The sequence below is a fragment of the Xiphophorus hellerii genome, chromosome 6 (assembly GCF_003331165.1).
Source record: "Xiphophorus hellerii strain 12219 chromosome 6, Xiphophorus_hellerii-4.1, whole genome shotgun sequence".
NCBI classification, from domain to species: domain Eukaryota; kingdom Metazoa; phylum Chordata; class Actinopteri; order Cyprinodontiformes; family Poeciliidae; genus Xiphophorus; species Xiphophorus hellerii.
Genome location: NC_045677.1, coordinates 9865159 through 9878371, shown reverse-complemented (window position 1 = coordinate 9878371; position 13213 = coordinate 9865159). Strand labels below are relative to the sequence as shown.

Sequence of the window (13213 nt, the reverse complement as noted above, 5' to 3'; positions counted from 1 at the left end):
CATCCTCTCCACATCTTGCTGGTTTTTTCTTTTGTTTTGTTTTTTTTTTCTTAATCCTATTTTGGTTCAGATGAAAACAAATAGCAGACATCTGCAAGATCAAACAGGAAAAACTCTACTTGAGAACTGAGCTGTGATCCTCAAGGCTGGATTCACTTCCCAGCAGACTTACTTCTCAGAGAGCTAAAATATTGATTTGAATTTGTTTTGATTTATGTAACTGCTACACTGTATGCATGCAAAGACCGACTCTGTCCCATCGATATGAGGATAAAACTCAGACCAACCTTCCTCATTGTTTAGATTTACAGCGTACTCGCTTTCCATAAACTATCTCTAAGGAAATTATTTCAGTAAATAATAAAAATTCCCTTTGTAACGGGAATAATTGAGGCCATAGTGGTTCCTTGACCACACTCCCTTTTTTATGAAGAACTTCTTTTGTTGATGCAAAAACCAGTTGGCTGCAATTCCATTGATTGGCTCTGACCAGTGGCAGTTCCTGCTACAAACAGCTTTTCCCTCTATTTATTAAATGCATGAAAGCTGAAAACTCTTTACTTTTAAGTGCATCAGCAAAGGACACGTTCTTTAACTTGTAATGATGCACAACATTTTCATAGAAAAAACATCCGGTACGGTTTTGTACGTGCACATGCCAAACAAATAGTGTTGTTTTAATCCTGAACACATGCCTAATTTGTCGACAAATGTGCAATGCAACATTCTGAAGAAGTGGAACATTAACAAGTGATCGCAGCACAAAATGGAGGACTCGCAGCTACCGCTAAACTTTGACATTTGGGAACTTCACGGTTTCTCACACAGCTACATTGGAGAAGGAAAGGTGGATGACTCCAAAACTGTGTACACAAAAACGCATTTTCATCAGTAATTGCTTCTGCTTTCAACTGAATGAATCAACTAATCAAACAATATTGAACTGAACATAAATGTCACAGATACTAGCTAAAGTCCAAATGTAGCATTCGATCCAAAACACTTCACCACACAATGGTAATCTTACTTTACTAATGATTATGTTGGCCAATTATAAATGTACTATGTTCATACTTTCAATTTTCTACTTTAATAATATTAATAAACTAAGTATAATGTATGTAAAATTGGTAAATATATATATATCTGAATAGAAAATTAAGGACAATCTGAAAGAAAGTTGGCTATTTGCATGATGGCAGATGTGAGGAAACCAAGAGCAGGCTTATGAGAAAATACAAAGAGAAATATCAAAAAGTAGAAATAACACACCAGCTGTTATTCACAGAAGAAAACTAAGAGGAAAAATGTCTTGATATTTCTGTAATATTAATCGATATTTGTTTTTCAGACATATATTTTGTGTCACCGGTAGCATTTGCTTTGCTTGCCTCTGCATGTCAAGTTTTCAGCTTTTGGCCACACAAAGGTGAAAATTTTATCCGAAGTGTTTTTGCTACTTCAAAATGTTGTTAAACTAGGATGCGTGACACATTTGCAGCTACAGGCTAAACACTGAAGCCCCCTCAACTCTTATGACTAAAAGGAATAAGCAACATTATAATGATTGGTGTGTCTATCCACAGTTTGTTAAACAGAATCTAGAAGCAAGAATTATACACTATTTAAACAGAGATTTTGAAAATCATATTACATATTTTATTTACTTTCTGTGATCCATACTGTTTTCAGTCTGTGAAAAGGTTTAAGCTAACTTGTAACAGATAAGACTGTATTACAAATACTATAAATTACATTTTACATTTATAGTTTACATTTAAGTTTGTTAAAAAAAATGAACTGTATCCTGGAAAATTAAAACATGTAACATTTAACTTAGCTTAACCTTGTTTGTTTAAAGTATTTGCTGGTTTTTGATGGCATGTTTGACACATTATTGCCATATTCAGTCCCCCAGCTGTTGAAAAAACCCTAAAGCAATGATCTGTTTGACACTCACTCATTACTTTAATTACGCAACAAGTCAAAGAACTTGACAGAATAATGTGATCGTGCAAAATTGTGTGAAACTAATAAAAATAGCTGAGACTCCCGAAACATTTCCAACTGGAATGTTGTTTTGTGAAAACAGAGAAGATGCTGAAGTGATGCTATGGTGATGTTGTATGACGACCATATTTGTTCTGTCCAGTTAAGAGAAAATAATACGTATTCATTTGTTGCCTGTTATCATTTTCTTCACATGGTTTTGATGTGACACTGCTACGCCTTGCATTTCAACAAAAGGAATCAGTTGTCACGCAGGACACAGCCCTAAAAACGCTGCTTCTGTCTGAGGCTCGGCCAGCAGCTGTACAGGGAGAGAAAGTGAACTTGGGATGTTTGCAAAGTGAAGTTCAGTCAAATTAATCATTCTGTCAGACAATGAGAGCAGAGTACCCCAGGGCTAAAAGGGAGACAAGGCCTTTCAGCAAGAAGAAGAATATGCTGTGCTACTGTATGTGTTTGGGGCTTGTTATTCATTTTCACTAAAGGAGGCGGAGATGGGGACGGGAAGCTTATGTAGTGGTGTGCTTTCACTTTCTGTACACTGGTGAATAGATCTACCAGGCCGGGGAGCCATTTCCCATAAGAGGGGATAAATGTATGTACCTGAAGGTGAGGACAATGCAGGAACATCACATTTAGAGCCTTATTCATCAAGTTCATAGGTGGTGTCAGGCCTCTGCCAAATGTTGCATTTTCAGAGCGGTGTTACGGAGAAACTGTTACGCGCTTCCCATGTATGTTCACATCTGATTTGTGTCCGTTAGGAGCATGCGTGTCCTCCAGAGAGAGCCACACCAGATCTGGCTCCTCAGCAGCAGTGTTAACAGAATTTGTCCAACTTTCATTTGACTTAGAACGGTAATCTAAACCTTTACATAAGTGTCTGAGATAATTACACACTCTTTCCGAGGTTTGTGCTAATAACTGGTTCTGTAATTATAAGCGTGTCCCCAGGAGTCAATCATTTCTTGAATGGTTACATATCAGGTCTTTGTCCTAATGAGGTCCTTTCAGTCATGCAGTTCAAACTCAAGCTTATAAGAAGTTCAACATTAAAATCTCTGTCACAGTTGATGTATTAGGAATATAAAATTAGATTTTACAACTCTTTTAATTAAGTACATCTAAACAATGTCAGCCGTTCTCCAAAATTAACTAAAGCCTTTTACTTTATTTCTATCTTGTTAAAAAATGATTAAATATACTTTTCAAAATCCCAAAATAAAAATGTACCACTACTCAGATGTCTTTAAATAAAGGCCATAAAGTAAACCATTAATTGTATTATTCTCTAAATATGTAGTTATGTTTTTAAATGTGGTTTGATTCAAATACAGGTAATAAATAAAATGATTAATAAAATTAAAATTTGTGAGTTAATACCAAATAGACTATGTTTTTCTAAGTCTTTTGGGTACATTTATTGTCATTGTTTTTTATTATTTATTTAGCTTTAATATACTCTGCAATTTTGTAAGAAAAATATGAACTTGGACACATTTGACTTTTTATATATATATATAAGCAAATCCTTGATAACAGTCCAACACTTTTAAGAAGCATGACCTCCCCGATGTATTCTATGAAAAGGATTCTTTCATTTTCTTAAGGGACCTGAAATCTGCAAAAACTATAACCAAAGGAGTGCATAAAATATTTTAAAATATTATCATTTTACAGATAGTTGCAGAAAAAAATAAGAAAATCAACAACAAAACATGTTGCTGATTTTTCTCTCTTTCTCTGTACTTTCTGTGATTTTCATAACTCAAATATATAACTAAAATATATATATATATATAAATATATAGAAACTTTTTCATCTTTCTGGTCATCTATTCAGCAAATTTAATTTCCCGAAAATAAACATTAATACTTCCTTTCTCATTCTGCCGGCGACTGATGCATCTTCATTTTTGTGACACACGCACAAACCACCACCCATCACCGGAAATGGCAGACATCTTCCTTTCTTTATTCATCATCATTCGTTTCTCTCTCACTTTTTCACATGGCCCATGTATCTTTAAAGCTCTGCTTTTCAGTATGCCTCACACATCGATTTATCTCACTCACTCACACCCAGAAAAAAAAGAAATCTCTAAAATGCACATACACACAAAGTTCTTATCTTTTGCTTCCTTTCATCTATTTTCCCCTTCCCTTCTTCCGTTTCTGTGGTTGGAGGATTGCTGTCTCCACCACCAGCACCGTTCAGATCCCTTCTGGATGTGATTGTGAACACGGTGGGGGCAGTCAGAGTGATATATGGCCGTAATCCCACTGCTGCAGCATGACACGGCTGTCAGTTGCCATGGGAGACTACATGATTTATACTCTGCTGCTGTGCTTATGGTTTGATAAAAGTGATGTTAAGGGCCTGTTCCTGCAGCTGACAGCATCATTATTCGCTAAGCCATACAATAAATGTTGCATTGAAATATATATATTTTTTAAATATATTTTCAGCATTCTCCACAAGTTTGGTATTTTATAATAACTACTCTTAATGTTTGATAAGGGTCTATGTTCTATGTATTTACTTTGAATTATTTGTCATCAAACACTCTTAGTTCCCTTCTGCTGCTGTTTCTGCTGTGTGGCATTGCGGGGTGTGTTTCATACGCCGTTGACTTTGATTTTATAAGGTCGTTGGTCAAAGTGGCACAATGCTTGTATAATATTTGAAGATTGAGCAGTGCATCCAAATGAAAAAACATTTATACATGGGTCACCTCTTTACGCTGACGAGATAGGCATTATTGATTTCAGCAGGGAAAATATTGTCAAATAAGACCAAATCAATACAGATAATATACAGGGCTGTAAAAGAACATCGTGTAAAGGCAACATCAAATATAAGATAACACTATTTCTGAGTGTTGTGAAGTGTTTTTATTCTTTGTAAATTTAGTACCTACAATACAGTGAGCCCTTTACAATATTTTTTAATAAGCTTCTAAATCAGTTTTCTTTAATACATCCTGAACTATCTATTGAAGCTAAAGGGGAACTATGATCCAAAATTCACTTTTTGGCCCATTTTTGCACTTTCATTTGAGTCTTTACTGCTTCTAGGAAAACCATGCAGCCATTTTCTGGCAATAGGTTGATGGTTTTTGGTGTCTGGACAATGAGCCGTTTCAAAAGTCGACTTATGATGACGTGACAATCAGTTGGTTTTATGACTGTATGCGCTTTACAATGGCTGCTGGAAAAGACAAGTATTTTCCAGGAAGTATTTTCTGTCGATTTGGCTTTCAGAAACTGTTGCTGCATCCTTGATTAGTGTGCAGAAGTCTTTGTTTAGCCTACAGACCATCCTAACTTATTTAAAAGGAAGCATAGTAGCTCTCTTTATAAAAGTATAGAAGTATGTTTTTGTATTATAAGTAAGTTTTGTCGACAATGACCTAAAAATGACATATTTTTGTACTGTTCCAGATCATGTAAAATTTTATTTTTCAAAAAATTTCAAAAAAGACCTCAGCTCACCCTTTAAAACGTACATAGCTTGCAGTAGAATATATCCACGCTTTTGCTTGTTTTGCTTTGTTTTTGGTCTTTACCATCTAATCAGAGAGTTATGCGCAGCAGCTCTTATGCTGCCAACTCCTCCACATGATTATGGATCATTAATTTTTGCCGTCTGCTGTTTTATTCGGACTGGGTAATGCAATGTCAGTTTTAGTCTTTTTAGACTTTTGTCTTAGTGGGGACGCTACAAAAACAATAACACAAAAGATAAAAAACAATGAATTGAAAGCCAAAACCCAAATGGGATTTAATGAAGCTCCTCCAGTGCAGTGAGATGAAATTTAAAAGCCAGATTATTTGTGGAATAACGGCAAAAGATGCCTCACACACTGCTGCACTATTTTTACACTTTTTTTTTTACACTCCAAGCATGTGGCTTTCTAGATAATCTTACAGAGCATTCAGCCAAGAGAACCACGGTAACACAGGAGCTGTAGCTCAGGGGTGAGAATCTGTTGACAAAGAACGATTAGGTAAGCACAGATTTTATGGAAGATTCACAAGAATAAAGTCACTGTTGAAAGAAAGTTATGAGAAGTCCATTTTACAGATTACCATAAGACATAGGGACAAACTTGGCAGAAAGTATGAGATCAGGTGAAGCCTAAATTGAAAAATTTTGAACTATGTGCAGAGCACTGCAACAAGGAATCTGGTCAGTCATTAGGGAAATGGAAAAGAGGTTTTAAATAATTTGAAAACTTGACATTAAATAAAATCCCAATAAAACTGAAGTTGATGGTTTTAACTTGACAAAATTGGAAAAAGTTCAAAGGGTACGACTGTTTATGTGAGTGTAATTTAAATGCATTTATACATTGATCTTTCATTTATATCTAACATTACAACATTACGTCTAATCAGTCGTCTGCATCGTTATTTCTCAATAGATTTTACTATAATCTTATAAATTTTTGTTTCTTGAGTTAAATTGCTGATGGCATTCCTCTTTGATCCAACTCTTAAGTTATCGTGTGTTTATGCCTCATGTCATCTTTTAAAGTAAACATAAAATGTCGGTCCAACTTTTGATCTAACACTGAAGTCTGCAACCTCCACCACTACTACCAAGCAGAAAATAAAACATTAATCCTGAGCTGAAGGTTTGAAAATTATTCCCCCCTCACCCCTACCGGCTGAATTTACTCATGGGGAAGAACACCACCTTAAAGCCTGCAACTGTATAGCTCTGAGGGAACTGTATCCATGTTAATGTTTGTTCTCTGTTGCTCTTTTTTCAATCCTACAGGTATGGTGAACTACAGTGAGGTGTCTGGCTATCCCCTTGTCCAGCATTGGAGTCTGCGCTCTGTGTTGTACCATGTCAAACTCAACCAGTGGGTCCTGTCTCAAGGTAGATCACTCAGTTTGGTTATTACTAAGCTCATGTCACACTGTTTATTTTGCCATGTAGATGATCATTCTGAGATTGAGAAAAATAACATTTTATGTAACATTAAGTTCTGTTTCATCCATAAATTATGTATCTTCAATGCTCTATTTACAATTTGCGAGTGTTTTCAGTTGGTTAAACAGTTGCACGCTATATATTGTGCATAATTATATAGCATGCGTTTGGCATGCTGATGTGAGGAACTCTCTGTTGGTATAGACACAACATTTGGATAGTGCAGCATGATATTAAGTACCATTACATTGGATTGCTACTGTGCCATTTAGATAGCATTGATTTAAATTCAAGTATTGCCATTGATTTTAGCTGGAGATCAAATTGCATGTGCTACAGTATAAAATGGACCTAAAGGCGATGATAGTGTTGTTTATTCATAGTATCAAAATATTGTAATACATTTAAAGGCAGAATGAGATGGAGGAAATAACATAAATGTAATTACTGTACTTAAATGCTAAAGGAAAATGTTCTTTAGTCTGCACAGACGAATACAGTCATAAATTATTGAACACATCATAACTAAAAAGCCATGTCAAGGTTAGCCTCTGAACACAAAAGCTTGGCTCTTTTATTTTTCATTTTAATGACGGAACTCATACACCACTTTCTTTTGATCACACATGGCATTTCTGGGCTGTTTTTAAAATGAATTCTTCACAGCTAAATGGAAAAAATGCACATAAACTCTTGAGATCTAAATGTAGGTCCAGCAAACTATTACATTACCTGTTCTGAGCAACATAATTATAATACACAACGATAAAATACATGGTCACAGTTTACAACATTTAAACATTTCTTAGCCTTGCTTTTGTCCCTAAATATTCAATGTAGCTGTGAAATCACTTATCACAGTTATTGTGGAAACAGGCTGCGGGTAAATGTATGTTAATAAAAGAAAATACTGTATGCGTCAGTGTAAAAGAAAACCACAATATTCTCATTGAGCACAGTCAAACAGGAGGGACATGAAGCTGCAAGCACATCATCTGTTTACTCTTGCAGCTACAATTGCAGCTCCTTACCTGACTGTGTAATAAGTCTTAATACCTTTTAATATCTGACTTGTCTAGAGGCAAAAGAGTAATGTGTCTAACCAAAATGAAAATTAAACTACATAAACATGTTCTTTCTCTGAGGAAGCCTGCTCTGAATAGCAAAGATTCACATAAAAAAGGTGCTTTTTATGATGTGCTGAACCCGGGGCTTGGTAATGGGGTGCTAAAGTTTAAAAGTAAGGTTATTGCCTCACAAGAAAAGCAAATAGAAACACACAACAGGCTGTGCCTGGGGAAATGGGTGCTTCAAACAGCTTTATACACTGTATAATAGAAGGGAGCTGCGGAAGTGTCAGACTGGGATGAGTGATGATTAAAGTGGGATGGGATTTGCCATCTCCTGTGTCAAAAATAAATTCACCCTTAAAGACTTTTTTTTTTCCAGATCAGTTGTCATTACTGGCATTAAAGCGATTTCCCACAGAACACTGAAGTTTATCTTCTTTATTCAAGTTTCCCTTTGCACTTCCCTGCTGCTTTGATTATGCAGTGTGTCTCTCTATAAAGAAAAGCACAAACAATCAGTGTGGTTTTGCTCTGGATTTACGTTTGTATGGGCTCAGCTGTTTCCTTAAATGAACTCTTCTTTTAAATAAATGCAGTATAGTCATTGGTATTTTCATGTTTCATGTCACAAAACAGAAGATGTGCTCTTACTGGCCATTCATTCATTAAAAACAAGTCAACCTGGCGATATCTTGCACCTATGTGAGCTTTTAAAAATCCACCTGGCATCAGAGAACCAAAGATTTGTAGTAGTCGATGCATTTCACATAAGTGTAAGAAAAGTTAAGCACATCACATATCACACCTCTTTAATTTTTTATTTTAAATCTTAAACTATACTCAGCTGATTTGTTGTTTCTTGGAGCACTTTAGCGATACTCATCCAGTGAGCTCTTAGAAGTAGAAAGCATGTACATCAAATATTCATCTCAGATGTGAGTTGACACGATGCTGAGACTAGCTGATTAGAGACGTAGCAGCATAACAGTGTAACACCAGCTACCACAACCACACTCTCAAGGCAGAAATATAGTGAGAAAAGAATGAACTTTAAGTCAATTTTTTTATTTCACAAATTTGAAATAACTTGTGAAATAAAACTTTTGAGAGGAGGGCGCTCAGTGACTTGCCAGTTAACTGTTTTTTTTTGTTTTTTTATGGATCTTTCCACAAAACTACAGAAAATCATGACACAGATTCTCTGAAATGTCTCCCCAAATGGTATAAACAATTAGGGACGCAGTTAATTTCATGGCATCTGTGAAAAAAACATGACTATAAAAACATTAGTGTTCTTGTAGCAGAAAGTCTATTTAAATAAAACTAGAAAAAAACAACATAAAGTTGGTAAAAAAAGAAAAATACTGTACAGTATTTCATGTCAAAATGGAAATTGATCGTTGACTTGAATGACGTGTACTTTGAAAGGCAATTATAAATAATTGTACGTTCATTATCATATTCTTGTTTTTTCACTGTATCTGATCACCTGCCATGTATTTTAAAGCTTTTTCTCTGTAAGATCGAATCATCCCGTCAGTAAAGATGGTCACTATGACTGGGATTTAGTAAAGTAGTTTAGTAAGTTCTTTTAGCAGCTGAAATGTCAGGGATGACCATTTTCTTACACGTGTCTTTCTGCTAAACTAAAAAAAAAGACGACTTGTGATAATATGTGAACTTCTGAAATGTTGCATTCAGTCATTCAGACTGACTTTAAATATCTTTCAATAATCCTAATTTTCCACAAGTTTAATGTATTTTTCTGAAATCCCTCATAAATAGTTTCTCACCTGATGAGTGCAGCCACTCCTCTTTAAATACAGCCATGACACCTCTAATGCATTTCCAGTGGTGTTGCTCTGGTTTGAAAGTGGCTGTGATGTCTGCTGAGGATACACTTTCCATTTTCTCCTCCCTCAGAAGCGACTCAAAAGCCTCCATCCTTTCTTCCTCTTTTAAGTCCCATTTCCCACTTTAGCTCATCATATTTCAACAGGCACTGGAGGGGTGAGCCTACTGATTTTTACATCTGATAGCAAAGCCCCCCATCTCTCATCCTCACTATGCTCTCTGTCTCTCACTTCAGCAGCCTCCTAATTTAATTTTGGAGGAGAAGTTAGAGCGAGTGAAGCGTGAGCTGTGAGATATTAATACTGCTTCCCCTGAAAATCACAATGATAAACTGCTATTGCAGTTTTGCTTTCCAATATTTGCTGAGCAAGAATTTCACTGAGCATATGGACGTTCTGTTATAGTCTGATCAATGTAGCATTTGAAACATATCTTCGCATGCCTTTTATGTCCTTGTTCCACCCCCCTCGTTGAGTTCACTCATCTCTAATCAGATAATAGCACACGCTTAGCTTGTGAAAACACACATTTCTTGATTAGTTATTTTGCAATTAGTTCATATACATTCAAACTAAATCAATCAGTTCTTTACCCCGCTTTTGCTGTCATTTTCAAACTCTTTAAAAAATGTTTTTACTCATTTTGTTTCTACAATAAAAACTAGGTCCAATATTGGGCAATATGTCTGGGAGCTGAACCTGTTTTTTTTTGTTTTGTTTTTTCCAACCCTGGTCCTGAAGGAACATTTCCCTGCATATTTTAGATGATTTCTTGCTTCAGCTCACCTGATTTCTATTGATGGCAGATTAACAGGCTTTTCCAGAATTGTAGTAAAGTGTGTCAAAGGAGTCAAACATCTAAAACATGCAGCCCTGCAAAACATGCAGGGCACTTTTCCTAACCCTGGAGGACCAGGGTTAGGAGACACTGAGCTACACCATTGTCCAGTTTGATGGGGGGAGATTAGAAAGGTTAGGATCCTGTAAGGTCAGAATTACATGACCTCAAACTGTCATCACGGTTTCAACCCGACCATGATTAAGTGAGTCAAAGACGAAGAACCTCTTAGAACATGTGATATCCTGTTTTCAGCAGGCAGGGATAAAGAGATGTAAACCAACTAGCGTTATGAAGATTGTTATGGTGTTCAATTCTTGTTTGTGGAAAAAATTGTTTGGGATTTTATAGGCAGAAGTCAGAATGTAGTTTCTAGCTCTGATGCATATGCAGGTAGATTCTTGTGGTATGATACCTTGAAAAAAAAATACTGTTTTACACTAGTATGATTTTTGAAACATATTAAGACAAAAACAAGAATGAGATTTAGGTGTTTTAATTTGAAGTGGCAAAAACATGAAATATTTATATTATTTATAAAGCATTGTTAAAATTAGAATGTTTTGTTGACCCTTTATATTACGTATTGTACTTTCCTTACGCAGAATTAGTGCTTACTGTCTTTACTGCTCAGAATGTCATCCTTATTTTGCCATTCTGTTCTCTAGAGAGCAACACGGAGCGTATAAGAGGCTTAAGTTTGCTGTTTAATTAGTCGGGCTATCTGCTTGGGTAGAGCTTAACATATGTGCTGCTTGTAGTTTGCCAGTTGCTGTTAGCTTTATAAGATTGATCTGTGGTGCAACTTAAATTTTCACCCCGAAAATATTCAAAATCGTATGCATTTCTCTTTCCTTTAAGCAGGAATAAACTGCTTGAAGCCTTTTATTCAGTTGTCCAGCAGAGTGCAGTCACTGGTGGGGGAGTGGAAACACTGTGTAATTCACAATCAAAATAATCTTCTAACACTCTGGCTCTTTTGTATCCATATCAGTAAAAGCTCTGTGTAAACCAGAGAAATGGTATGACAGACAATTTTAGCAGTTAAAAAGACGTTACTTTTTAAAGCACTTGTACATATTGATGTCACTAACTAGTCAATGATTATTGATAATCCATATTCATAATGGAATTCAAATATTTTGATAACTTTTAGCACCTGATACAGACTTTCAAATTGATGAGTTGGTATCTCATTCGAATATATATGTATACTTTACCCAAGAGGGCTCGTCTGCGTTAAAAAAATATCCATTTCTTTTTATGTGATATTTTTTGTTAGTTTTCTGACCCACATGCAAGGCACTCCCAGGAGACTAGAGAAATTTTTAAAAGATGTATTGATACAATAGATATGGAGCAATGAAGGCGTTTAAGGCTTGGAACTGCTGAGCGATGAGGACTGGAGCCAGTGAAGTGGAGAGAAGTGCGTTGGAGGGCGGACAGGTCCAATTGTGGAGGAAGGTGATGATGAAGAAGAGCCTTAAAGACTGTCAGCCGAGGAAATGAAGATCCTGAGTTTTATAAGGTTGAAGAATAAATACTTGGACTTTAAGAGGCCTTCATATCAATTTTTATACTTACACTATAAATGGCCCTCAAAGTCCAGATAAAATAATTAGCTAATAATATTATAATAATATCATCATAATAATAATAATAATAATAATAATAATCTAAAAAGTATGAATATCATCATCTAATTTTATTATTAAAGTTTTTTTAAACTAAGTTGTAAAAAAAACAACTTCTTTTTATTTTCCTTCAAAAGAGGTGTTTGGAATCAACATTCAACATCCATTTAAGTTATATTTAATTTGATAAGAACAAGTTAAGGTGTCTGCCTCTATCTCCTAACATTTTTCACAGAAAACAAAATTACTTTATTCTTTAGCTTCAAAAGTTTTGAGCTAAAATGGATTTAGTCATATGGATGCTTAACTCAGACAAAGGCAAACTAAAATTAAGAAACTGAAGCTGTTGATTATGAAGTTGACAATTGTTGTTTTAACTTAAGATGTACAATTTAACTTGCATTCCTAAAGTTGTTCTTTTCAGCTGCTCAGCATTTATTGTGGATATTGTGTGTTCAGTTTGTATTATTCTTTCAAAAAACATATGTTAGATTTTAAATTATGGTTTGCAAAGTGTTTATTTCTGAACCCTCGGTCTTCATAAGGGTCATTAAAAGTAAACTGTGCACCTCTCCTAAAATAGACTGTGGCCTGTTTTAGGGCTAATAGCTCTAGCCAGGAGAGAACTAATGTGCAAAAAAGAATCTTGCCACAAATTAAATTTCCTGTATCTTATTAAAAACTTGATGATACTACAGGTAGATAAAAACATCTGAACTGCATTGAACCAGATCCATATCATTTGATTTATGTTCTGTGTGAGATTGAATGGAATATTATTTTTTTTTAGATTTGGATACATGTTCCAAAACCAGGTTGTGATACACATAGTGCTTCTGAAACAGCTTCAGCTTTGAACAGAT

General features: G+C 35.3%; 1 protein-coding gene across 5 annotated transcripts in view; it reads left to right on the top strand.

Annotated features, from left to right (window-relative positions):
- The window catches only part of astn1 (astrotactin 1), a 351664-nt gene that overhangs the window by 187773 nt on the left and 150678 nt on the right, over positions 1-13213 (top strand). For all 5 annotated transcript variants that reach the window (XM_032565575.1, XM_032565574.1, XM_032565573.1 and 2 more), the window contains one exon: positions 6797-6901. In XM_032565575.1, the coding sequence (XP_032421466.1) occupies positions 6797-6901 (105 nt within the window). The remainder of the gene's footprint in view (positions 1-6796; positions 6902-13213) is intronic.